The sequence below is a fragment of the Montipora capricornis genome, chromosome 6, assembly GCF_036669925.1.
Source record: "Montipora capricornis isolate CH-2021 chromosome 6, ASM3666992v2, whole genome shotgun sequence".
NCBI classification, from domain to species: Eukaryota; Metazoa; Cnidaria; class Anthozoa; order Scleractinia; family Acroporidae; genus Montipora; species Montipora capricornis.
In genome coordinates this window covers 6,414,392-6,438,074 of record NC_090888.1, presented here as the reverse complement: position 1 = coordinate 6,438,074, position 23,683 = coordinate 6,414,392, and the positions used below count along the sequence as shown (strand labels likewise).

Genomic DNA, 23,683 nt, shown 5'->3' with positions numbered 1-23,683 from the left:
TACGTTCGATCAACACAGACAGTGATAAGCAAAACTAGAAAGCAGCGCAGATCATGCTAGATTTGGCAGATCGTAGTTCCATTTTGAAGAGAATGCCTTGGTGAACGTTGTTTGATCTGTGCTAACAGTGGTGTGTTCATGTTTATCACTGTTTGTGTTGATCCAACGTAATGCACAGATCGTTACAAGGCATTTCAGTCTTTAGTAATAAATGTTTGTTTTGAAATAAGACTAAATAAATGATAAAGAAATGAAAATAAAAGAAATATTGTATAAGAAATGACAACTAGGTTGCAAAATTCTTTGTCGCCTTTTAGAGGCATTGACTGCAGCATCAAATCGCTTATTATTTATAAGCCAACAAGCTAGTGGTATCTCAGACTTTCATTATCATTTATTTACAAAGGAGTGATTTTTTTTACCGCTGTGTGGCAGGTTATTTTTGGCAGACATCGCTTTCCATGTACGGGCACCTACGTTGACGTAATTGTGCCCCAGTTACAAGTGTACACAAAGCAATCAATCTGTAGACCAACATCTTCAAGAACAAGAAAACAAAACTTAATCGCCAAGGCTATTTAACGATAGGCCATTTCCGAGTTCATATCCGCCTCCTCTTCAAAGCGAGTCTAAGTGCAAAGTTTTTGTGATGCTAATTAGTTCTACTTTACATATGAATGAAAACTAATTTTCATAAGAAAACTTCGCACTTAGACTCGCTTTGAAGAGGAGGCAGACATGAACTCGGAAATGGCCTATTATTCCATGAGCGCGCGTTGGATATGAGATGGTAAATAGCCAACGAGGCGCGTGTTGAAAAATGTTGAAACGAAGTTGAATATCGATGTTGAATGAGACTAAAAGCATTTAAAATTTGCTTCAGGCAACCATTCAACATTTCTTTTGTCATCACGAATGTTGAATGAAGTAGAACCCGTTTGCCCCCCTCTTTCAACATTGTTTGGTATGCGCCTGCGCCCTAATCGGTCTCTCTATGACATATCCATGTCCGTATCCATAGTAACAAGTCTGTATCCATAGTAACAACTGCAGGTGCAGCCTGGGACTGAATACCAGGCTTCTTGTGAAGCTTTTTGTTGAATCAAATGTTGAATGACGTGTTGAAACCGTTCGCATACCCCAGCAGTCGACATTTGTCAACAAAATCGAACAGATGTTGAAGCAGTTTCCTCGGGCTTTTACAGGCAAAGAGCCGATTCTTTGTCTTTTTTTTTTCAGCAAACTCAGAAATAACCTTATTAAAGTCCATTTCCTTTATGTTTATAAAGATGTCTTACATCTGGATAGCGAGGATAACCTCGCATCCGACATATGTAATACTCTGAGCCTCTTCATGCTTCATGCTTATAAAGCTTCGCTTTCCAGTACACGTGGAAATACTTGAGAAGCGTCTTGACTGCTATATAAACTCTAGGTTAAAATTCTGGGTTCGCAAAGTCCACCATTTCCACCAAGGTCCGGGGAAAGTCATCTTCCGTTTAAATTTATTTTATTTCATTTTTACCTTCGATTTTTCCACGCACGCAAGTGCGTACAATGCTTATATTACAGGAAGCTACGTCCCTGGTAAGAGAGATATATACAATTAGACAATATAAAAAATACCCGATAATACTTTTTGTTTGTCCCTCAAAAAGTTTATATAGGCATTGTTTTTATTTTCTCTTGGGACTTATAATGGTCCCAAGAGAAACTGGAAACAATGCTTATGCAAAATTTTGGAGGGACAAAAAAAAGAGTATTATGGTATTTTTGATATTTGGCTAACACGAGATGTCTTCAAAATTCAATTTACAATTTAAAGCAAGATAAACTGATTGAAACTGAGTTCCCTCATGAATAAATCTGATCTTACGTTTCTTCAGAATCGCTCTGCAAACTACAAGGTATATCTTATCAAAACTGTAGAAAAATAGATGTCTTTGGAATGATTTGTCCTCGTTCTTACAAAAGATATAGTCTGTATCTTAGCAACTGATAGAAAGAAACACTTCGGCTTCAGACAAGCGTGACAAGTGTAGACGCGCTAAACAATATGTCAACCACTTCTGGTTAATTATTTATTCATTCATCAAGCTCTCTTTGTTAGCTTTTGTTAAAACTTTCCGAAGTTTCAGGCTTTGGGAGCGAATACAAAACAAAGTATTGAAACTAGGGTTTACCGATTTGTGCAACCATCAGTTGTTGTGTGTACTGCGCCGTTTTCTACTCTCTTGCGATGGTGGCCTTAATTTATGGTCTGGATTAATGTTTAATAACAAGCGTTTCTGATCAACAGAGACCAAACACAATTGACTTTGTGTGCCGAGGTTTTGGACCATGGAGATTTAACAAAAAAACATTGTCAAGGATAAACTTACATGCAACATTGCCGTTTCGGAGCTACTCCGCCACTTCAATCACGAATGTTAAACATACCTTGGACAAGAGCAGGAACCGTGAGGTCCCAGAAAACAAGTTCTTGGAAGGATGCGTCAAAACTTTCCTCTGACCCGAGGCTCACAAAATCATGTCGCTCGGAGATGAATATGTCGTTACTGAGCGAAAATAATAGAGAGAAACTTATAAAAACCTTTTTACCCGATTTACGAAAGAACCACACAAGAATGGCTTACTGCTATCGCGTACAACCATTCAATTTAAACCAAGAGAAACTAAAGACTGTTCAAATCCGAGCAAAAACTGCGTCTTACAACAGGGATCTTCGTGAACACAAGGAAATTTCATTAGGTCACGGAAGAAAGGCAGCCAACAGCACCAGTCCAAGGCCATGCTGGACTGTCAAACCTCTGCCACTGAACTCTGCGAATGACAGTTTATTCCCAGATGCTCCACCGCATATGGCCGTGTTTGTGAAGCGACAGGAATGGAATTTCAGAGACGGTAGAATATCTCTTAAAAGACCTCTGCCAAAGAGGTCACTTGACAAGTAAATAAGTTCTCGTATTCCCTTAACCAGTTGCTGGGTAACTTTGATCGATTGGTAATGAAACTGTTGAAATATGTGATGAAAGAGATGCATATTATGGATTGTGCAAGAGATATTTGAAAAACTGGACGGTGCAGGGAAAAAATCGTTTTCGTCTTCCAGGTGCGTCTTGGAGACGAGGGAATGTTTCCTTTATTGACAGAATTATTTGCTTTAGGTTTCATGTTTCTGGTGCTGGTACAATCCACACATTAACCGGTTTTTTTGGGCGATTAAGAACATTATCTTTTAAAACGACTAAATTTTAATTTGGTTCGTAAAAATCATAATAATGCAAATGTAATTCTGTTCAAGATAGTATTTCTTGTGTTAATTTATGCGGGTAGTTTTAGGCAGTTCCAAATTGCACTCTAAATCAAGTGATTACCGTACATAACCGAGTTTTTAACGGAACAAGCAACCCTCGGACAATCATGCCATGATCACGTTGGATCAAACGGCTTCATCTGATCGGCATAATTATTAGTTAAAAAAGTAAATATTTTGAGCAAGTGCCGCTACAATGTCAATTTCATTTTGCATGACAAGCAAATGCGTGTTGCATTTTATACACTTCTCCCATTTACACGACCAATTTTTCTTTGTCAAGGAAAACCGGAGCTTAAAGTGGCTCAAACCAGTTTCAACAAGTTGGAGGGGATGTGTTTTTAACAGCAATGTTATGGAACCGTATGAAAGAACGATAACTGCTTAACAAGATGCACATATTAATGTGACGTAATAAGTTACCATGGCAACAAAAGAACTATCTAAAAACACCCTATATTTTTTGTTTAAGCGCTTATATCTCGGTGCCGGACCCCATTTTTTATTGCTGAAAAGTGATAAGCAGGCTAAGATGAAACTATGTGCAAAGTTTAAAAAATTTTGCGCGAGAAAATTCAGAGCCGCCTTAAAATTGTCAAGTTTTGAACGGAAGTATGAATCCGCTGCAGAGAATTTTTTAAAACTTTGCACAGAGTTTTATCTTTAGTGTGCTAATCTCTCTCCAGCAATAAAAAGGTAAGATATGGGTCTCCCCGCATTCGTTCGTGATATGGTGTTTTTAGATGGCCTCTTTTGTTGCCATGGCAACCTACACGTCACATTCCTCTGTTATAACAGTTGGGTAGATTAGTACAGTTTGTTGGAAGTGTGATTTGTGTCAATTGTTAAATTCAGTTTACAGTGTCCCCAATTAGTGCTCCAGCGCTAGAACGACTAGACACTTAAATAAAGTTCCTTTCCTTTCCTTTAACATTTTGCGTAGGATATCAAAGGATATGAAAATTCACGAAAAAGTACTGTCTTAATTAATCATTTTTCACTTTTCCACCCTTCATAGCATTTAATTCCCGGTTATGACAAGGGGTATACTTTTTCGCAAACGTTCGCTGTGAATCCCTTATATTTTAACTGACAATGATATCCATGAGGGTGTAATGAAACTTTACCTTCGTGGGTTCAATATTCTTCCCTTCTCAGAGTTTTTCTTTATCATTGTGTGGACCCATTTCCATTATTAGGGCAATTTCCATTGACTATTACTATAACCCAGAGATAATTTTCATAGAAATAAAGATAGATCTTAGAATGACACTTCAGCAAATAATTCCTAGTTGGTTGCTCGACCGCTAGTTACTGTGACATTGATCTTCAACAACTTGTAATGAGTTGATCGGTCTAGTGTGAACCAGCCATAATAGAAATGCTAAATATTTTGAGCAAGAGCCGATACAACGTAGATTTGACTTAGTTATATACTATATTTCGGCTGTAAATCAGAAATATAGTACAATACTAAATCAAATTTACCTTGTATGGGCTCTTGCTCAAAATATTTAGTGCCTCGATTAAAAAGTTACGCGGATTTGATCCAACGTACACCAACAGGAGTATTGTCCACGGTTGCTTGCTTGAAATCTCTGGTAAGTGAAATGGACTGACCTCGCCTTTCTTAGCATTCTCGGCTATTCTTTTGAAAACAAGAGGTTAAGAAGTTTGATACAAGCGTGCATAGGTAGTTTATATTGTTCGTGCAGGCCAGCATTTCTTTGAAAGAAAAGACGTGACAATCATACAAAATTATCTCTCAAGTATGCTAGGTACTTCATGGGTCAATAAACTTAAGCAATAGAGAGGAATGGGAGTTTAATAACTGTGCATAAAACTGATCAAAAAAGTTCTATCTTTTAAACATGTTGCCTTATACTTACAAGACTTCAGTTACCGTTTGCTCAAACCATTTTCGTGCACTGTTCTACGTGCGCAAGAGATGAAGAGACCTAAGCTGGCGAAGAATGACAAGACTCAAGAGGTTTCATTCCTTGTCAAATGACTTATAATTTAAAGAATGTTGGAACGGAACGCAAATAAGAGTGCCCAAAGGCTTGAACAAAAAGCAAAAATTGGTTGTAAGCGGTCTGATGAATTCAGCGACAAAAACCTCACGCAACTGAACTTTATCACATCTTTGGCTTATGTTCCGTGTGAAGGCAAAGACAACTGGATGTCATTGTTTTAAAGGCCAAATTATTGTTTGCGGACCGGCTTGGGTTAAGTGAGCAGACCTCATACCGACATGGCGGCTTTCCTATAAATATGCTTCTTTAATATGATTTAGAGAAGTTTGTAGAAGATTCTTAAACTGTACACTTTCTGAATAAAACTGATACATCACAAGCACCTCTATACTTCAAGTGCCACAACAAAATGGGGTCAACTTCATTGTCACGTAATGTTTACACCTTTCTCTGTAAATAATTAATTTATATGTCTTCAATAAAAATTCTCTTTCCATTTTGGATCATTTCAGCGAGTATGAGAAATTCTAGAAATTCTTTCGGTGAGATTCGCCGACGAATTTCTCCAAAGGTTTTCGTCACGCGATCGCGAAGTCTGGCGCAAACACTGTTCAAGTTTCATAAACCTCGGATCGTGGAGACAGTTTTGCGACTTTTCTCTAGAAATTCGAAGCATTTCTGGTAAACTCGGTTGTTTCCGAAGGAGCTTTTTCCTGAAAGAAGAAGCTTCTCTTGGGGCTCTTTCCTTCACGCTAATCGGCGGTAGTTGATTTGTGTTTAAACCCAGTGAATGCTCCTCATGCAATTCAAGAGGCTTTTTGTTGAGTCCCGCCAAAGTCCTTCCATTTGACTCTGCCGTATTTCTGTTTTGTACTGCTACCCGTACCATTGTTATAGCTTTTTCCCAGCGACCTTTCGCTTTATTTCGACCTGCTATCTCTCCATTTTGACTCGAGCGTCGTCTTTCCTCCATGTCTGCAGACGCCACCACGTTAGAACCTCGTCTTGTAACAATCGGGGGTAAACTATGATCGCTGGCTTCAAAATGCCTGCTCTCCGCACTAAATAAAGTACGAGGTCTTTCTTCTGAAGCTGAAACCTGCTTTGTGGCAAATTCTAGCTGCCTGTATGTCATGTACTTGTCCTGCCTAAATTGGTGTTTTGACAGTGTGTCGAGTGTAGTGTTCAAGGCCCGATCTTCGTATGCGTTTTCCTTGAGGATCGCGTTCCCAACTTTGTTTTTAAGCCTCATCTCGCCGCCTTTGCTTATGCGAATCAGTGGATATCTTGAAGAACTAACGCTCATCTCTTTTAACTGCGCAAATATCGCTGTTTCGTTGGTACGCAACTCTAAATCCTGTAAATCTCTTGACTCAGTGAAAGCGAGAAAAACGACACTGCAGCAAAATCCCGGAATAATTCTCAACGCCAGGTGAAAATGACAATCAAATTATCCTTTCTTTGTTGTATTATTGCGAAACTCAATCCCTAAAGGATAAAGTTCAGTCTAGCGTAGAAAAGACCATACGCAATCACTTAAGCATTGTTGAAATTTTTAAGCTTCCTTTTGTACTTATCTTAAGTCGACAACGTTGTTTATTAACTTCCTTCAGAGAAGCTCTAATAAATACACACCTGGCAATTTGTTTGCCATGGACTTCGTTTTGCATATACACTTAACTACATATTAAATTTACATGAGTAAATATTTTTGCTAATTCTACGATACACTATAGAACACAGGGCCACGTCTCCAGAAGCTTTTGATGAAGACCCGGTGCCTTATCTGTCAAGTAGAAGGAGCGGGTTTGATAGCGGCCCCGTGGCTCGTCAGTGAAATCCGGTGAGTCGCCGAGCCGTCGAACCGTCGAGCCATCAATTTCGGTGCATTATATTCATTTTATCCCTTTCTTACCAACGGCCAACCCAGAGCCACTTCAAACATATGAGCATCAAATGTCCCTCTTGGCTAAATTAACGAATGTAAAGAAGTTATCGCGGGTAATACCGTAATAACACTGAACATCTTCGTATGAAGTATTATATTTTTTTGTGTTGGTTAAGTATATACAAATGTCTTGAATTCGCTACTATGTGAAAAGATGGACCGGAAATCGCTCAGGAACAGTAACATTCTACCAGCCTTATTTCAATCTTGCACAGAATTCTGGGTATAGCTTGGATCCGGTTACAAAAAGACCAACTCTTCGGTACCTGCGTTCCATCGTAATCGTTTAGATTGAAGGTTGCAGTGCTGGGATAACCTGAAATCTCGATGAAGTAAGGCAGTGCCTTTCGAAATGTTGGCTTTTTCCAATATATTACATCACCGTTATGTCAGCCTTGCTCTTTTTACCTCTTTATAGTCTAGAGTATCGATGGTGTATATACAGTTACCTATTCTACATGTGCCCAGAGCATACCTGAAAACGGGTTTGTTTAAAACAGAACATTTGAAGTTTCTATTTTAGACCTCAGTGGGATTTATAGGTTAACATCAGGGACTTTAAGCAAATCGCTACGGCTGGCGCTAATACGGCTGCCGGAAGTAAATTTCTCCCAAAATGAAACACTGCGCATGTACGTCGGTTGCATCCAGCCGTAGTGTGAAATCTGACTACGTGACTCGCGATGTTTTGCCGTAGTGGCTACTACGTCGGGTTTATTTCGCTTCTCTGGCCCTTTTCAACGGACATCTCGGCATTTTAAGAATTCTGTTGGATACTATATCCTTTAAAGTCAATTTAAGTCAAGGATTGTGTCAAGGTTGCCTCTCATAAGCTTGTAAATCCGTATTATGAAATTACGATAAGTTTTGGCAAAGGTGTTGGAATGGCGAAGTGAGTTCAGCACGCGGTTGTTTTTCTTCGGTTAAGTTTGCTTTGAGGATTTAGTGAAGATGTTTTGTATCTGGATACTATACGATGCTATTTTGCTTCTTTGAGTATAGATACATGTGTCTTTTTCACTTGATATTCTTTGAGATATTTGTCTCTGAAATTGTATATTTCATCCATCAAATTGTTGTTATTGTACAAGGTGTATAGCATTTGCTTTTGCTCAGAAATAATCTTTTCGTCCTAGCATGGCGAACAACGGCCATCGTCCTTTCAGCGAAGCCATTTGAAGGTAAGAAACTAAATAAAAGAGATTTTAAACACCTTTAGCCCATGTTTCCTTGTATTTTTGCTAAACTTAAAATTTAGCAGATCACCGAGACGTAGTCTCCCCAGACCTTTTCAGTCACGGCAGCCGTAGTAGCACCATCCGTAGTGATTTGCTTAAACTCCCTATTGTCTTAAATAATACTCAGAGGATTTAGAGTACTGCCAAAATGCCAGATGCCTTATCAAAGCTGTTTCCCATGATTCCAGTCAAATATTTCTAGCAAAGCCGAGGCTTTCACCATAAACCTGCTGCAATCCTTATCGTGTCACAAAACTTTTCATAAAAGAGTTTTCCGTTCTTTGCATAGGCAGTTGGTTTAGGACTATTATATTTTTTGTATAATTATTATTGAAGACACATTAGGTAGTAGAAGGGGGGATGGCTCTTAACTACAGAAAGACAATGGTTGCTAAGGAAGCTTTTTTAGTCAAGAGTCCTACAAAAAGGTTGCATGTATGCTTCTTTCAAGTAACTTTTCAATAGCAATCTGCCATCACTTCAATCAGAAGGAACATGCGCAACTAGTCCCAGTCCTCTGCCGTGCGTTTCTTTGAAAAACATTTAAAAACTCTCTGAAAACGAAAGGAAATGGCCGTTTTTTCGTTGGATCGTAAACTGCAGCAAGGAATTTCTATTTGGACAAAAAAGAACTGAATTTTTGTATCAAAGGAGGGCCTTATGGCGTCATACCTTTTTCGAGGAATATTTATTTTTAAAATCCATTCTACAGATTTTGTGTTGCGTTTTTAAAAAAAGGAAAAACATAGTTATTTCGCTGATGGTTTGGGCATTTTATGTTATGGTCGCGGGATTTACCGAATATGGCTGTGGGTCGAACCAGATAAAGAAATGTTCAATAGAACACACTTGACAAAGGGACTCGAGAAATGACTATTTGAAAAAGTCCATAGCAACGGCTTGGTAGTTAAGGACCACCACCTTAAGAAACGACTACGAGAACGGCTACGACAACGCCACAAACAATAATATCATTGGTTAAAAGAAGAAAAATAATTGTGCAGCACGTGCAGCATGCATTCTAGCACATAGTTTTGCTGTACTCTTCACAACAACGACGGAAAATCACCAAATCGGAGGGTCCTTGCGACAACGTGAGCATACCATCGAATGTAATGATCCTTTCAGTCCCTATTTTTACTCTGAAACCGCTTGTATAAATTTAGTTTAGGATAATTCGCCTACATTGTATGACATAAAACGAGATGGAAAAATTGCGAAGACTTAGGATTTGTGCAAATGTGCAATCTTTGCAAGTGCAAAGACTTAGGATTTGTAAGGGATCAAGTTCCCGGTGTCGTGGCTGTCCTCTGTGTGTATATGGGTGGGTGGGTATAGCAGGTCCACATCAGCTGAATAGCTGCCAAAAACTTCAACCTGCTTAAACAAATAACAAACAAACAAACAGACGGTGACGTTTTTGTCGACGTAATCCGCGTCGTAGACCTCTTAGTAGGGACTTTAAGATTTACGACGCGATTGTCAACGAGAACTCCACGAAACAGCAATATCATTAAGTGGTTAAAAGAGGAAAAATAATCGTGCTTCACGTGCAGCACGGAGTTTAGTACATATTCGTACGGTACCGTCTGCACAACACTGACGACGTGAAATCACCAAATTTGAGGTTTTGACGACAACGCGAGCAAGCAAATGTGAATCTTTCAGTCTCTTGTTCAACTCTAGGATACTTCGCCCACATTGTACGACGCCAACGAGATGGCGGGAAAAACATTCGACGGCCAAGTTATATATTTTGAGGTGAAGTGTTCGTCGACGTCGCCGCCTTAGATCTCCCTTATAGGAGAAGACTACGGGTAACAATTGTTTGGTCCTCTTCAAAGCCTCTTGCTCTTAAATAAAATCCCTTGCTGTGCTTGAAATGACGGGGGAGAAAGCATTGAATGTATTTTGTTTATTTGCACTTAAGCCTTGTCAAGAACTTCTAATTGTTCTCTGTCCTTTCCTGTCAGGACCTCAATCAGTATAAAACTAACTATTGTACCTCTTTAAGCTTCGTTGTTCCTTTTTTCAATAACCCTATGATTTGTTTCATTCAAAAATTGTCATGTGCACGTAGGCATTTGAAACTAAGGCCAAACGACAATTCCTTTGAGACTGCCAAACGCCGTTAAATGGGCCCAATTAACTTAAAATAGAGCAAAAGTGATGAATGAAGCCATTAACATGACGTCAAAGCACAAAACAGCGACCATGTTAGTTGTCATACTAATCCTTCCTTTGTTTGTTAAAGTAAAAACCTGGCTGATCGTCACCTTAGAGAGAGCTTGATTCTTTGGGTGAACCGACTAAAATAAACTTAATCAATAAGTTTGTTTCCTTAAACATGTATTGCATGAGTGTGTATTACTTGAAGTACCCTAATTACCTCTGTTATGTTATGCCATAGAAGGTGTGGGCGACTGTACCTTTGTTTAACAATCAGACAACGAGGAATCTTTCAAACAAAGCTATTAAAAAACAATGGTCTCGTTGGAATTCACGTTCGCATTATTACTTTTCCTGATTTAGCGGCGCTAAGGTTGCTCCTTATCTTTCACCGCTTAAGTGCCAAGAGTCAGCTGAGTTCCAAGTTTGTCAAGTCCTGTTATTAATTATTAATTTCAAGGCGAAAATTTGCGGCACTGGGTGTGCATCGGCTACCAATCGTTTGGCCCTTTGTCGATTCGCTTTATTGAACCATCGCTGGTGCATTGCAGCAGGAACGCGAAAGGTATCGTCACCATAGACACTGTGAATCGAACATTACGTCCCTTGATCTACACGCTGGAACCTTTTGAACTCCATTGGTCTTACAAGAACACAAAACGAGCTCCTTTCGCCTCGTTCAAGCAGCAACAGTCAACTTCTTCATAACGAATTAATTTCTCCGCCACCGTCTGGGGCTATTTCTCCATGATTGTTTATGTTATAACAACTAGTCATTCGTGAAGGCTTTATTAGCAACGCAATACAATACAGTTACAATCAGATCTGGATACTTGCCTGCAGGAAGCATAAATAGAGGAAATATTATCTTACGCGAATTCGAAGGATCTGAGTGTTCATCTGACTATTTCCAAAGGAAGTATTTCGGATTATAGTAGATTACGCATGTAGCTTTATTAACTTCTTCATCTTGGTATCATTACTGCTGATATGGATTTTAAAGCTGCCAGAAGGAACGCCGACGAGAGACTCAATCAAGAACTTGTAAGGATTCGTAATCTTCCCAAACGAAACAAGATTCAAGTGGTGACGGACAAGCATGGCTTAAGTCGCGCTAGTCACACAAATGCTGGCTTGGTGAAGGAATTGGAGCTCAACTTGAGTATGATTTCAAGCGAGCGACAACGATTTGCTAAGGAATACAATAAAAGGCAAAAAGACTTTCGAGAGACGCAAAAGAAGTCTCTCGCAAAATTTCTTCCTCCTCTGATTCAAAACTCACAAAATGAACCTGCAAAGGGAACTTCGAGGCGAAAAACCACGATTTTTAATGAAAACCCTTTGTGGGTAAAAGATCGAAGAGAAACAGTAACTGACATAAAGCGAGAAATGCTCTTAACTTTGATGGCAAGAAGCAAACAGAAAACATTGAAGATCATTTCAGAGAACAACAAAAAGACTTCTTCTGGATCATTTTTACCACCGTTGTATGAATCAGTTGAAATTGACCAAAACTCCTGGATAACTCGATTAAATGGTCGAAAAATAAACGCGAATAGAAGAAGCTGTTTTCCGGTTTTGCTCGAACAGGCTGAACGGAGAATAGAACAGGAGAATTTCACCGGAAAGAACACAAATACGATAACAGAAAGTAAATTAATGTCTGACGCATCCGGCCGCAATGCAAGAACGTTTCGTGGTGTTGTATATCAAAAAATTCTCAAAATGCCAGATCCTACAAAAATCCCTCATTTAAATCCCTGGGATCCTAAACTCTATTATGTTGTCATGAAAGTTCGCGATAGGAACCACAGAAAGATGTCCCGTTTACAAAAAGAAGATTTGGAGTTTGCGAAAAGAAATAGAGTTTTCACGAGACATTGGCAACAACGCCGACGTGAGATTCGTTCACGTCCATCACGGAAATGAATGGGCAGCTTATTGTACAAGAGCTGGGCATAAGCCATGAAGTTGAGTGTACATTCAGGGTTAAATAGGCAAAGATAGCGAGACGAGAAGCCGAGAACACGCCACTTTCTACGGGCTTTGTTTTTTTCCAGTCTTGCCTCGAGTCTCCGGTGCTCTTCGATCTTTTCTCGCGCGGTAATTCGCATTCCACTGAAAACGCCTGTAATCAATGCAAGTTATTATAGAAAAACACTGAATAGGAATTTCTTCGTTTGTTCTTTCTCTCTCAAAATCGGTTCTTTTGTCGTTAATGTAAAGGCCTGGACAACCCTGGGAAGAAAAATTTTAACGCCATATCCCACAATCGCGCGCGGCCTTAGGTGTTGTTTCCAAACGTATAACTCCTTGCAGTATTTCCATCGCCAAAACTCAACAGATCATTCCGTGTCTACCACATTTCCTGTTACTGAATAAACATTCAAGTAGACCCAACGATCTCTAACTTAACCTCGCCTCTACCATGTTGAATTGGAAAATAAGGCCGTGCGCGGTTGTGGGATAGGGCGTTAAAATTTTTCTCCCCAGTCCTCTGAATTACGTCACCAGATCACCTGGCATACGTTCGATTTTGGTGAACGATGTTGAACTGCAATGTTGACTGCTGGGGTGGGCAAATGGTTCAACTCATCATCAACATTTGATTTACCAAAGCTTCTCGAGAGGCCTGATAATCAGTCCCAGACTCCAGCCGCGGCTGTTACTATGGATACGGAATTGTTACTAAGGGTACGTAATGCATACTTCATTGAGAGACCGATTAGTGCGCATACTCATACCCAACTATGTTGAAAGGGATGGGGGGGGGGGGGGGGGCAATTTGCTTCAACTTCATTCAACATTAATGATAACACTGAAAGAATGTTAGCTTATGTTGAATGGTTGTTGAAGCAAAGTTTAAACGCTTCAAATGAAACTTATTCTACAACGATTTTGGTTGCAACATGTTTCAATACAGTTGAAAGGGAGGGGGGAGGGGTAGGGGTGGGCAAACGGTTTGAACATCGCTGTTGAACAAAATCGAACGGATGTTGAAGCAAATGATGAGGCCGTTTGCTCTCCTTAACGATTTTTCACTGTCAAGCGAAAGAAATGCATGAAAATAATAAAAATTCAAATAGCTTGGCGGAGTTTCTGTCTTTAATTACCTCCTATATCACAAATGAATTATATGCATCTCCAAGGTAATCAGCTCGTTTAAAAAAATGTCGCCGTAATTATTACAGTTCTGGACAAGTTCAAGATGTTGTATAGTGAACTATAGATTTTAACACTGAGCTAATCCATGGGCTTTCCATGTCACATGAAAATTCTCCCATGTTTATGTAAAGTGCATGAAGTATCACTCTGGTGCGGGTTGCTCGAAGCATTGTTAGCGCTAACCAGCGTTAAATACCACGGCAGCCTGCAGGTCTTGACTTGATACCTCTTATTCAACGGTTATCGTTAACGAGGCTTTGAGCAACCGGCCTCCGATCAATGCCAAACTAACAGCTTGGCGAATTGTACTTTCAGCCCCAAGGCTTTAATGACTTTTGCTTAAGTCACGTGGCAATCTTTGGATACACAACAGCAAACCTAGAATGAATCTTTGCCGGTTTGGAGATGTCCAACGAAGCCATGGTATTCGATGCTAACCGTTTCTCTTTGTCATGAAATAACTCCTTGTGTTTGCGTTCCAAAGTCCTGGCGAAAGCCAAGTTCCTTCTTTGCTGTTGAGTTCTAAATCCTTTATATGTCGTCATATTAAATACAGACGTATTTTCCAGCAAACAAGGGGAATAGAGACCTGGGCTCTTGCTTCTCTCCCTGGATGTCAGACTACGAGTTTTCACATTGTCGTGAGTCTCAAATTTTGATTGGATCTCATCGACAGTATCAACTTTTGCTATGCGCAACACACTTCGGGCTCTTGTCCTTTCTGGTTTGATGTCAGCCGAGTTAATTGTTTCGTTTTCATTTGTTTCGCAAATGTTTTCAAGTTTTATTCTTCTCTCTTTCCAACCAAGTCTGTAGGCCATCTCTTCTCCTTCCATATCAGTTTTATTAGGATACAATTTTAATGTTGAAGTCATGACTGACTGCTAGCTTTCTTGCCGAATGGAAGTTAAAGCATGTCTTTTCAGTGCTCAATCATTGTCTCGTTAAAGTGATGTTCGGAGACAGGAATGTTTGTTGAATTACCAGTCCATTCGATTGGCTTACCTAAATGACAACTTGACTTTTGGACGCTTTCTTTGATCATCGCATATTACTATGGTTTGACAAGCTTTAAATCCAATCTATAATGTTGCCATATGGATATTAATTTATACAAAGAATTGCTTTTGCGTCACAGTTGACTGTCTTTGTGATGAAGTACTTTCATAAAGTTGCCTCGAGGCACCAGGCTATAGTTCCGTGTAGTCAATTCAAATACCAAGGCATTCTGTTAAAAAAAGAAAAGGATATTGTTTGTGGCTTTGGTTACCTTCAGTACTCTGTGGTTGGTTAGATCTATTGTGCACATGGTGAGACTAATAACTTTCACCGTATTATGCCAGGATTTATAAAAACAACAGTTAAACCTGACTGAAGACGAATACATGTATAGTGCATTTTTACATTTGGGCACATTTTAAATAATTGTCAGTGCCTTGGTTTTTCAAGGATATTCTAACTTATTAGTTTCATTAAGGTTTCAACGACGTTGCATGCAGTTGGCCAAATAAATTGAGCTTTCAAGATGTACACTTGTTCGGGAACACAAAAGGATTAGCATCGTGCTTCATTGACTTCGATGAATTCTTTTAAAAAGCCATCCAGTACTTGTAGGTGAGCCAATATTCCAACAGGGACCCTGAATGTTATAGACTCGGTTTTAAGATACGTGAGCTTTTAACCTTTAATGATAAATTAAACCTTTGATTGACCTAGCACGTTTTCTTCGGATATTTATTCTATTCCAACAGGGACGTCACCCTGAATGTTATAGACTTGGTTTTAAGATACCTGAGCTTTTAACCTTTAATGATAAAACCTTTGATTGACTTAGCACGTTTTCTTCGGATATTTATGCTATTCCAACAGGGACCCTGAATGTTATAGGCTTGGTTTAAGATACCTGAGCTTTTAACCTTTAATGATAAAACCTTTGATTGACCTAGCACGTTTTCTTGGGATATTTATTCACTATTTGACACTGGAATATGTTATAACTGACTCAGTGCAGCCCTCCTTTTTTGTGCCAAAAACTCTAAATATAAATCGACTTTTGTGGTGGCCACACCAAGTGACCAAGGATGATTAACTTTTAGATACTACGGTTTGGAAGCCCATCGGGCTGGGTATCACTGACTTAGATGTGTTCCAAACAGGCTCCCTGCGGCTTCGACTTTTATTCAGTAATAATATTCAAATCAATGAATGAGTTCTTTGCACTCGTTATTAAATGTCAATTCGAGATCGGCCCGCCGCGGTTGCGACCTTACACTTTTAAAGCCTAGTTCAGGATAATTTTCAGCGCAAAAGAGGCAGGCGTAGTGCGTGGAATTGTGAGCTAGAGGTCGCCAGTTCGATCCCCGTCATCCGATCGACGTCTGTTTCGACAAAAGTTCCTCTGATCCGTGTAGCTGTAGTTTTAATTTTAATATCGGTAAAACGGAGCATTGACTAAGGAAGGGGCGTAAAAGGTACTCAGCGGGAGCCACAAGTTCATCAACTCTCTACAACTATCACGTTTTACCCTTGTAAAAATAGGACCTTTACCTTTTAAAATTGTGTTCATATTTGTTGCGTCTTCAAGCCGTTTTCAGCGACGATCACCTCTAGATCTTTTAAGATGACTTTAATTAATAACTTAACTGACTTTACAGAACTGAACCATTAATTTGGCCAGGTTGAATTCGGAGTGGGCAAGCCGCGATTAAAGCCTTAGGCCCTTTATCTATTTGATTAACCGCACTTACCCTTTACTTCAATTTTGGAAGTCGTAGTCTCGAAGTATTAAGCTCTGGTTGATACTTCTTCTCTCCGGTCGTATGGATCCCTCTCTCACCGTCTTCTATGTTCTTATCTTTTTCAGGCGAAGAATTATGAAAAATAAGTTCTATTTCCTTAGCACCAACACTGCTAGCGATTTTGTTTGAAAGCAATGGTTTTATGAGTACCTTTCCTCTTTTTGCTAAGCTATCTGTCCCTTTGTAAGTTTCAGGATTTGTTACGTACTGGGATTCACAAATCGGTGGAAAGAGAGGCTTGTTGTCGACGCTATTAACACGTGAAGATTCTGCCCAGCATTCGTCCTTGAGTTCGTTAAAAGGACCAATATCTTTCCACGTGCATATCTGGCGTCTTCTGTAATTTTGTAATTGTTGGAGCTTTCTGGCTTCAATTTTTTCATAAGGTATACACTGACAGTAGTGAAAATCATCTTTCTTTTTGTTCCTCATCTCTCTGCACCTTAGCAACGAAAGGCAACGGTACCGTTACTACGATCGGTAAAAGTTCGCCTTTTATTGTTTGCCGGCTCAATTAATTGACCATACCTTCACCCACTTTTGTTAGATCAAAGTATGTCAAATAGATAGCTAAGAGGCTGACGGTTTTTTGGAGTCAAGGGCTTCCGGCTTCAAGTACGATGAAGTCACTTTCAGAGGGTCTGATACATCTGGCGTTTAGGTTGATCGTGTCGTCGCTGTTCTTCCATAAACCATTACCTTCAAGCTCAACTTATCATGGGAATGTGCTTTGACCAGTTAAACTATTACGTAATCTTTCTACAACGGGCTACTCCTTCAAGCTTTCACAACCCTGTTGAAAAATTACGACGTTGTACTCAAACGCTTCATGGTAGCTTCTTGGCAGCCAACCCGATGCATTCGATTTCTCTTACCCGGCGATTGAAACAAGTGGTACCTTCTATCAGTGTTCACGTCAAAAGGTTTTCAGGTCGAGCTGTTCAGGCCGCTGTTTTAGAAGCGACATATACCTCCTGTTTGGTTCGCTCAGTATAAACGAAACATTTTACTGATGACATTAATAGAGTTGGGCAATATTAAAATGACGCATAACATAATCCAGATGTGCTCAGTTTTTCAAACTTTAAAACCAGTGTCTTTGTTCCCTTTGACCTCTACTACTCACAACAAACAAAAAGGTGAAAGATTAAAAACCTCAATTGTTCAGGGCGTTTGCACTAATCTCAGTGTGTGATCTTTGAACAGAGACCTGGCGAAGAATACACATTTTTCTTCAGGGACTAAATAAGAGTTTAAATTCTTAGATAGTAAACTCAAGTCAGCTCTAGATTGGTTTTCAGTCAAATCCAGTAAAAACAGTATTCGCTTTGGCTAATATAGGGACTTTAAAAAGATCTACGACGGCGACATCGACGAAAACGTCTCTTCAAATACAACCTTTCACTGTTGTAAGTCTATTGCGATTTTTCCACCTTGTCGAACAGTGTTAGCAAAGTACCGTAAAAATAAATTGCTACCAGTGGTTTCAGAATTAAAATACGCAATGGAAGATTCTATGTTGCAGGTTGTTCAGAGTACCTCAAAAATACGTGCTGCACACATGGCACAGGCAGCACGGTTATATGTCCACTTTTAACCAATAATATCATTGTTTTGTGGCGTTATTTTTGCCATCGCTGTCGTCAGTTCTTAAACAAACGCAGACCACGAAATGAGCCAATCAGTATACAAAGAAAGCACGAAGACTGCGCCAAACGCGGGAGAATACTTCTGTGAGTTTTAGTTTTGCTTTTCATTTTGAATGGCTGATAATATCCGGTAATTTTTTTGACGTAAAAAGTTACCGTGGTAACAGGAAAGCCCTGCAAAAACATCCCATATTTTGGCTTTGGCTACTCATATCTCAAAAACGATTTCGGTGACCCCATTTTTTATTTCTAATATGTATCCAGCATGCTAGATGAACGTCAGTAACACACTCGGCTATCGCCTCGTGTGCCACTTTTTTGTTCTTACCACACTTTGACGTGATCTGTGATCTATTACTGAACAGAAGCACGGCAACATGGAATCTATTTGTGAACTATATACGACATTAAAGGAGTTTTCGTTTGGTCTCACCGAGAGGTTAAAACAACGGGTGGTGGTATATTTCCCATGACTAAGTGTTTAGTCAATTTGAAACCCAAGGAAAAGGAAGAATTAATTTTTTGGTCATAATAACACTTTAATGGTTTGGCTCCACCCTACTTAGTTGATTTGGTTAAGGTTTACTCCCGTACTCGTAACGTCAGGTCTTCTTCGCAGCAAATGTTATTTGTACCTTTTTCTAACACGAAAACAAATGGCGATAGAGCTTTCGTTGTTTGTTCACCAAAGCTGTGGAATGACCTCCCATCAAACTTAAGGAATAGCGCCTCTTTTATCATTTAACAAAGTGTCTTGAAGACCTTACATTTTAGTGCACGTTTTCTTTTTTATACTATATTTTTAACATTTTATTTCTATGACTTTGGTTTTTATACGACAAAGTGCCTTAGAGCCTTTGGCCAGGTTTTAGTGCTATATAAATTGTATTTATTATTATTATTATTAACATTATAATAATATTTTGAATGGTAAAAATTTTGTGAATGCGCAGGCGAGGTGCAAACTCAGTGTTATCCATCAAAATATGTGACGTAATGTATGTACCATATGGAACCATCACAAAATAATCGACCAATAACCTCACCTGTGCTTAAATGATGTATCATAAATACGGAGGAAAAAATAATGCTTCGTTGTGATTGTGTTGCGGCATCATTGTTTCCAAACAACGAAAATTTTAAAGCAAGAACTCAGTCTGTTGTCCACGCTGTACGTCATTGCCATGTCTAATACAGTAATCTTAAATTTTATGAACGAAAAATCCTGATCATCTTATCTTTTCACCGTAAAGCAAAAAGTAAAATCGAGCGATAGTTCTTCAAGATGGGGAAAATGTCTCCCACAGAGATAATTATTTGGTAAGAGACCGAGAAAGTGTTCGATATATGAAAGGCGTCAGTTAACCCCAAAACTATTAATTCCACATTCAGGTGACATGAGAAATGATCTGATTTAGGTATTTTTTTTTTGCCGTTTAACCTAATTTTAGTCAGTAAATCATATTCTTCGTCGTTGCCAGATAAATTTTCACCCAATAATTATAGATTTTATTTTCACAACAAAGCGCTGGATTTGAGGTTTGTTCCTATGGATACGGGTTCAATTTCAAGCGAAGTTGTCAACGAGTTTTTTTCAAGGATAGAAAAGATGATAACTCGAGTGATGATTTAGAAATCGACAACCAACAAATTGGCATTTGTGAAGAAAGAAATAATGGGAAAAAAACGAGGAAAAAAGGAGGAAACATTTGGAAATGAAAGCGAAGGCAGCAAAGGAGAAATGAATGAAAACCTAGTCGGCAGGTTTGGTTCGGCACGCACCTCTGAGCGAACAAAATCACATTTTCAACGCTTAGACAATGCTTACTTCAGCAGTAATGAAGATAAGTACTACATAAAGGAGGAATCATGTCAAGAATCTAGTAAAGCTTATTCCAGTTTGGAACCTCCATCTAGGGACAAAATGCAACAGGAACAAGAAGGAAAACCAAAAGGAAATGAATGTAAAAATATACTGGCAAGAGAAGCCAATGCTGAATCCCAGTCAAAAATTCAAGACCGTCGATGTAGGTATCTTTATGACAGGAATCCGCTACAAGATCCACGATTTACTCGACTGGTTAAGCAACTCATTCCTTTACGCACCTCGCTGAGCTTGGATAGAACGAGGATGCTGGAAACTGATCGAAATGCCAACAACAGATCTGATGCAATTTGCTTTAAAGACATTTGTGTCAACGAAACATGTCGTTTAGTGTTTAAAATAATGATCAGGGAAAAGGATAATTGTCCAAAAGATTAACAGTTTATTAAAACATTTTATTTGAGGTTTCTCAGCTTGAAACAAAGTGAGGACATCTTAGAACGCTCTCTACCGAAAAAAAATCTAGATCTGTTCATCTGTTCGAGTCTTGTGACAGGATATAAAAGACGATAGAAGGCTTGTTTGTCCTCGGATGGTGATTAAACGATGATGGACTCGAGTAACACTCGCTCAAACTGCGTTTTCCTTAAATTCCATTAGTTTTCTTTGTTCGCTTCTTTGAGTGATCTTGTTGTTAGGGATTTTAAGAAACGACTACGGATACGGAAACGAAAACGTCGCTTCAAAATATAACTTAACGCCATCTTAGGTATTTCGCTATTATTCCACTTTGTCTACGTTGTACAATAGAGCGAGTTTGAGGTAACTCTGAATCCGCTCCACAGAATTTTTTTAAACTTTGCGGAGAGTTTCATCTTGACCTGCTGATCACGTCTGTGCAATAAAAAATTGGGGTCACCGAGTTCGTTTTTCAGATATGAGGAACTAAAGCCAAAATGTAGGGTGTTTTTGCAATGCTTTCCTGTTGCCATGGTAACTTGTTACGTCACAAAAAATGGCTGCATCTTGTTAAGCAATAATTGATGTTTCATATGGTACCACAACATTGCCTTTTTTTTTACGTGATAGAGCAAGTTTCAATTGGGTGTCGTAAAACCAAAACCAAAACCAAAGTAATTACTTTGGCCAATCAAAAGGACGGTGACAATCCGGTAAACCAATCCCAACTCGAAGTAATTACACTTAGCCCACACAAAACGCAGGGAAATGTGCACGCGCGAGCTACGATTGGTTTTGGTTTCACTTCTGATTGGTTGAAAAAGTGGCGCGAGAACTTTGAACCAATCACTGAGTGGAGTAATACAAAACCAAAGCAATTCGCTAATTACTTTCAACACTCAATTGAAAACCGCTCTAAGGCCGACTGCATAACCTTTAACGGTATTGGTACGAACGGTTCACTGAAGTGGAGAACCTTGAAGAAAATGAACAAATAACCCTTGCATGCTCTCATTATTGTCAAAACTCTAAAAAAACTGGTCAATATTCACGCTGTTGTTATGCCTAGCACGGGAGAAACCTGCGGCACGATTACATTTCCTTATTGAACCAATTTTAGGTTTCTACAACTCCATAATGATTTGTCAGGGACTTAGCGGTCATCGTAGATGCTGGATCACGCACTCCTTTGATAGCATAAAACTGTTGTGGTCCAATAGGTGTTAATGAGCGTAGGAGGCTTTGAAATCTTGAATCACGTGTTACGTCTCGCACAGAGACTTGGAGTTCGCTTCCAGTGCCCTTTGCTGGCGTAGCTGAAACTTTATGCTCTCTCCAATTTTGCCCCTTTCCCAGATTAACAACAATCTTCTTATTCGCCTTTTCAGATTGACCCACAACACATTCTTCAAGTAGATTTCTTGTATCTGTTGATTGGCGTCCCTTTTTTTCTTCGGTGGCTTTGAGCTTCATTACTGAAGCTGGACTCCCTTGCCTTTTGTTTTCCAAGCCAAATTGATGTTTAAACGTCTCAAAGCGGCTAACTGCGCCGTTTTCACTCTGTTTTTTCCATCTAGTTTTGCTGTATTTGTCCATTTTCTCTACCAACGCAAAATAGAGACACCTTTCCTTGTACATCTTCAAGTACTGCTGCTTACTTTCCTCAAGTTCATTATTTTCATAATCAGGTTTTTTTAGTTTGGCTAAACTTTGCACCTTCCTCAATCGCTCCGCTTTACTTTCATCTTCGTCTTTCAGTTTTCTCATTTTCTGCACCATAATCTCCACTTGGAGTTTCTTTTGTTTGGCATCAGCACTGAGACGAACAAACTCGAGGACTATTAACGCCGCTTGTTTAAACGATTTTATCCGTTTTTTTCTCCGCCATATTGGTGTTACATACACAAGGGGCTTTGAATTTAAATACTCTGCCATCTTTAACGACCAATAACTAAGATTCAGTAATTCAACTGTACTACCATAACTGGCTGGTATCTGACCGTACAAATAAGCTGTACGGTCCTTTATACACCAGTCCGACGTGCAAGAAATAACGTCATCAATTTGGACTAATCGTTGGTCTTTTTGTTCAATAATCCCCTTGGAATATATCGACGTTGTATTTTCCTTTGATACAGATGTTTTAGTGCAAAGTTAATGAATCAAATATTGCCTTTTAAATGCCACAACACACGGAATTGTCGAGCTAGGAGGAAGATACGACATTTTGATTACTTTTCAGCAACCAAATTCGTCTTATTTCGTTTACTAATAAGAGCCGATGTTTCCTTAATTAAGGAGTCTGTAAGAGCTACACGAAGAGTATAATTAGAGGAAAAGTATATCCGCGCTTTCAGTTACGTAACGAGGGACAAATTGGTGTAATAACACTGTGACGAACAAAGAGGTTTGCTTGAAATCGCAAGCGCACTACCACCCTTGGTATCCAAGATGGCGATTAACAGTCACAAAACAATGAAACAAAACCTCATAAAATATTACTAACAGATTGCCCTTACTGGCTTTTTTAGTGTTTTTATTGCAAAAATTTTCTCATCGCTGCATCTACATTAAATTGGCCAATGATCCAAAATGTGTTTGGTAGATCAACGGGGTCTACTACATTCTCGTTCATTCATTCCATCGTTCCTCATAGTCGGCGCGGGGCCTTCGCACGAGAAAACGAAGAGAAAATTCAAGTATCTTCATTGGTTAGCTTGCGAGCGAGTTTTGAATCGGAAGTGAAAATAGCCGATGTGGCGTGGCTGGCCTGTAAAATGATCAGTGTCTTTGTTTAAAACTACCATATTACTTATTGCACTTTCTGTTCGACTCGAAGGGACACATTCTATAAGTTGAGGCCACTTAAAGCTTCACAGAGAGACTCCTCGAATGTAATGCTTCTGACTCCGCCATATTTAGTACTATATGAACTCCGGAGTCCTAGAACCTGGGATGTAAATCCTATGTCTCCAGAGCCCTTCGTTTTCTCGCACGAAGGCCCCGCCGGCTAAGATAAACGATGGGCTCTGGGAACGAGAATGGATCTACTATGATTTCTGTGGTCGTCTTTCTTTCTTGGCGTCTGATCTCCTTTAACTGGGCCTATCTAGTAGCCAGGGTCTCCCCTCCAGATTAAG

General features: G+C 39.3%; 2 protein-coding genes across 12 annotated transcripts in view; one reads left to right on the top strand and one right to left on the bottom strand.

The window, feature by feature from the left end:
* Positions 1–373: 373 nt before the first annotated feature.
* LOC138051343 (uncharacterized) overlaps positions 374–23,683 on the top strand; it is a 31,567-nt gene continuing 8,257 nt past the window's right edge. Inside the window, exons 1-3 of one of the 11 annotated variants that reach the window (XR_011132776.1) lie at positions 7,609–8,132; positions 8,377–8,421; positions 20,177–20,722. Coding sequence is in view for 2 of the 11 variants with exons in the window: in XM_068897539.1 (XP_068753640.1) it covers positions 11,638–12,576 (939 nt within the window). In the remaining 9 variants the exon portion in view is untranslated. The other 10 variants (XM_068897538.1, XM_068897539.1, XR_011132778.1 and 7 more) reach the window with 10 other exon arrangements.
* Positions 5,125–6,839, bottom strand: LOC138051346 (uncharacterized). The gene has a single exon (XM_068897542.1). It carries the CDS (start codon positions 6,596–6,598, stop codon positions 5,801–5,803), a length of 798 nt encoding a protein of 265 aa, XP_068753643.1. The 5' UTR covers positions 6,599–6,839; the 3' UTR covers positions 5,125–5,800.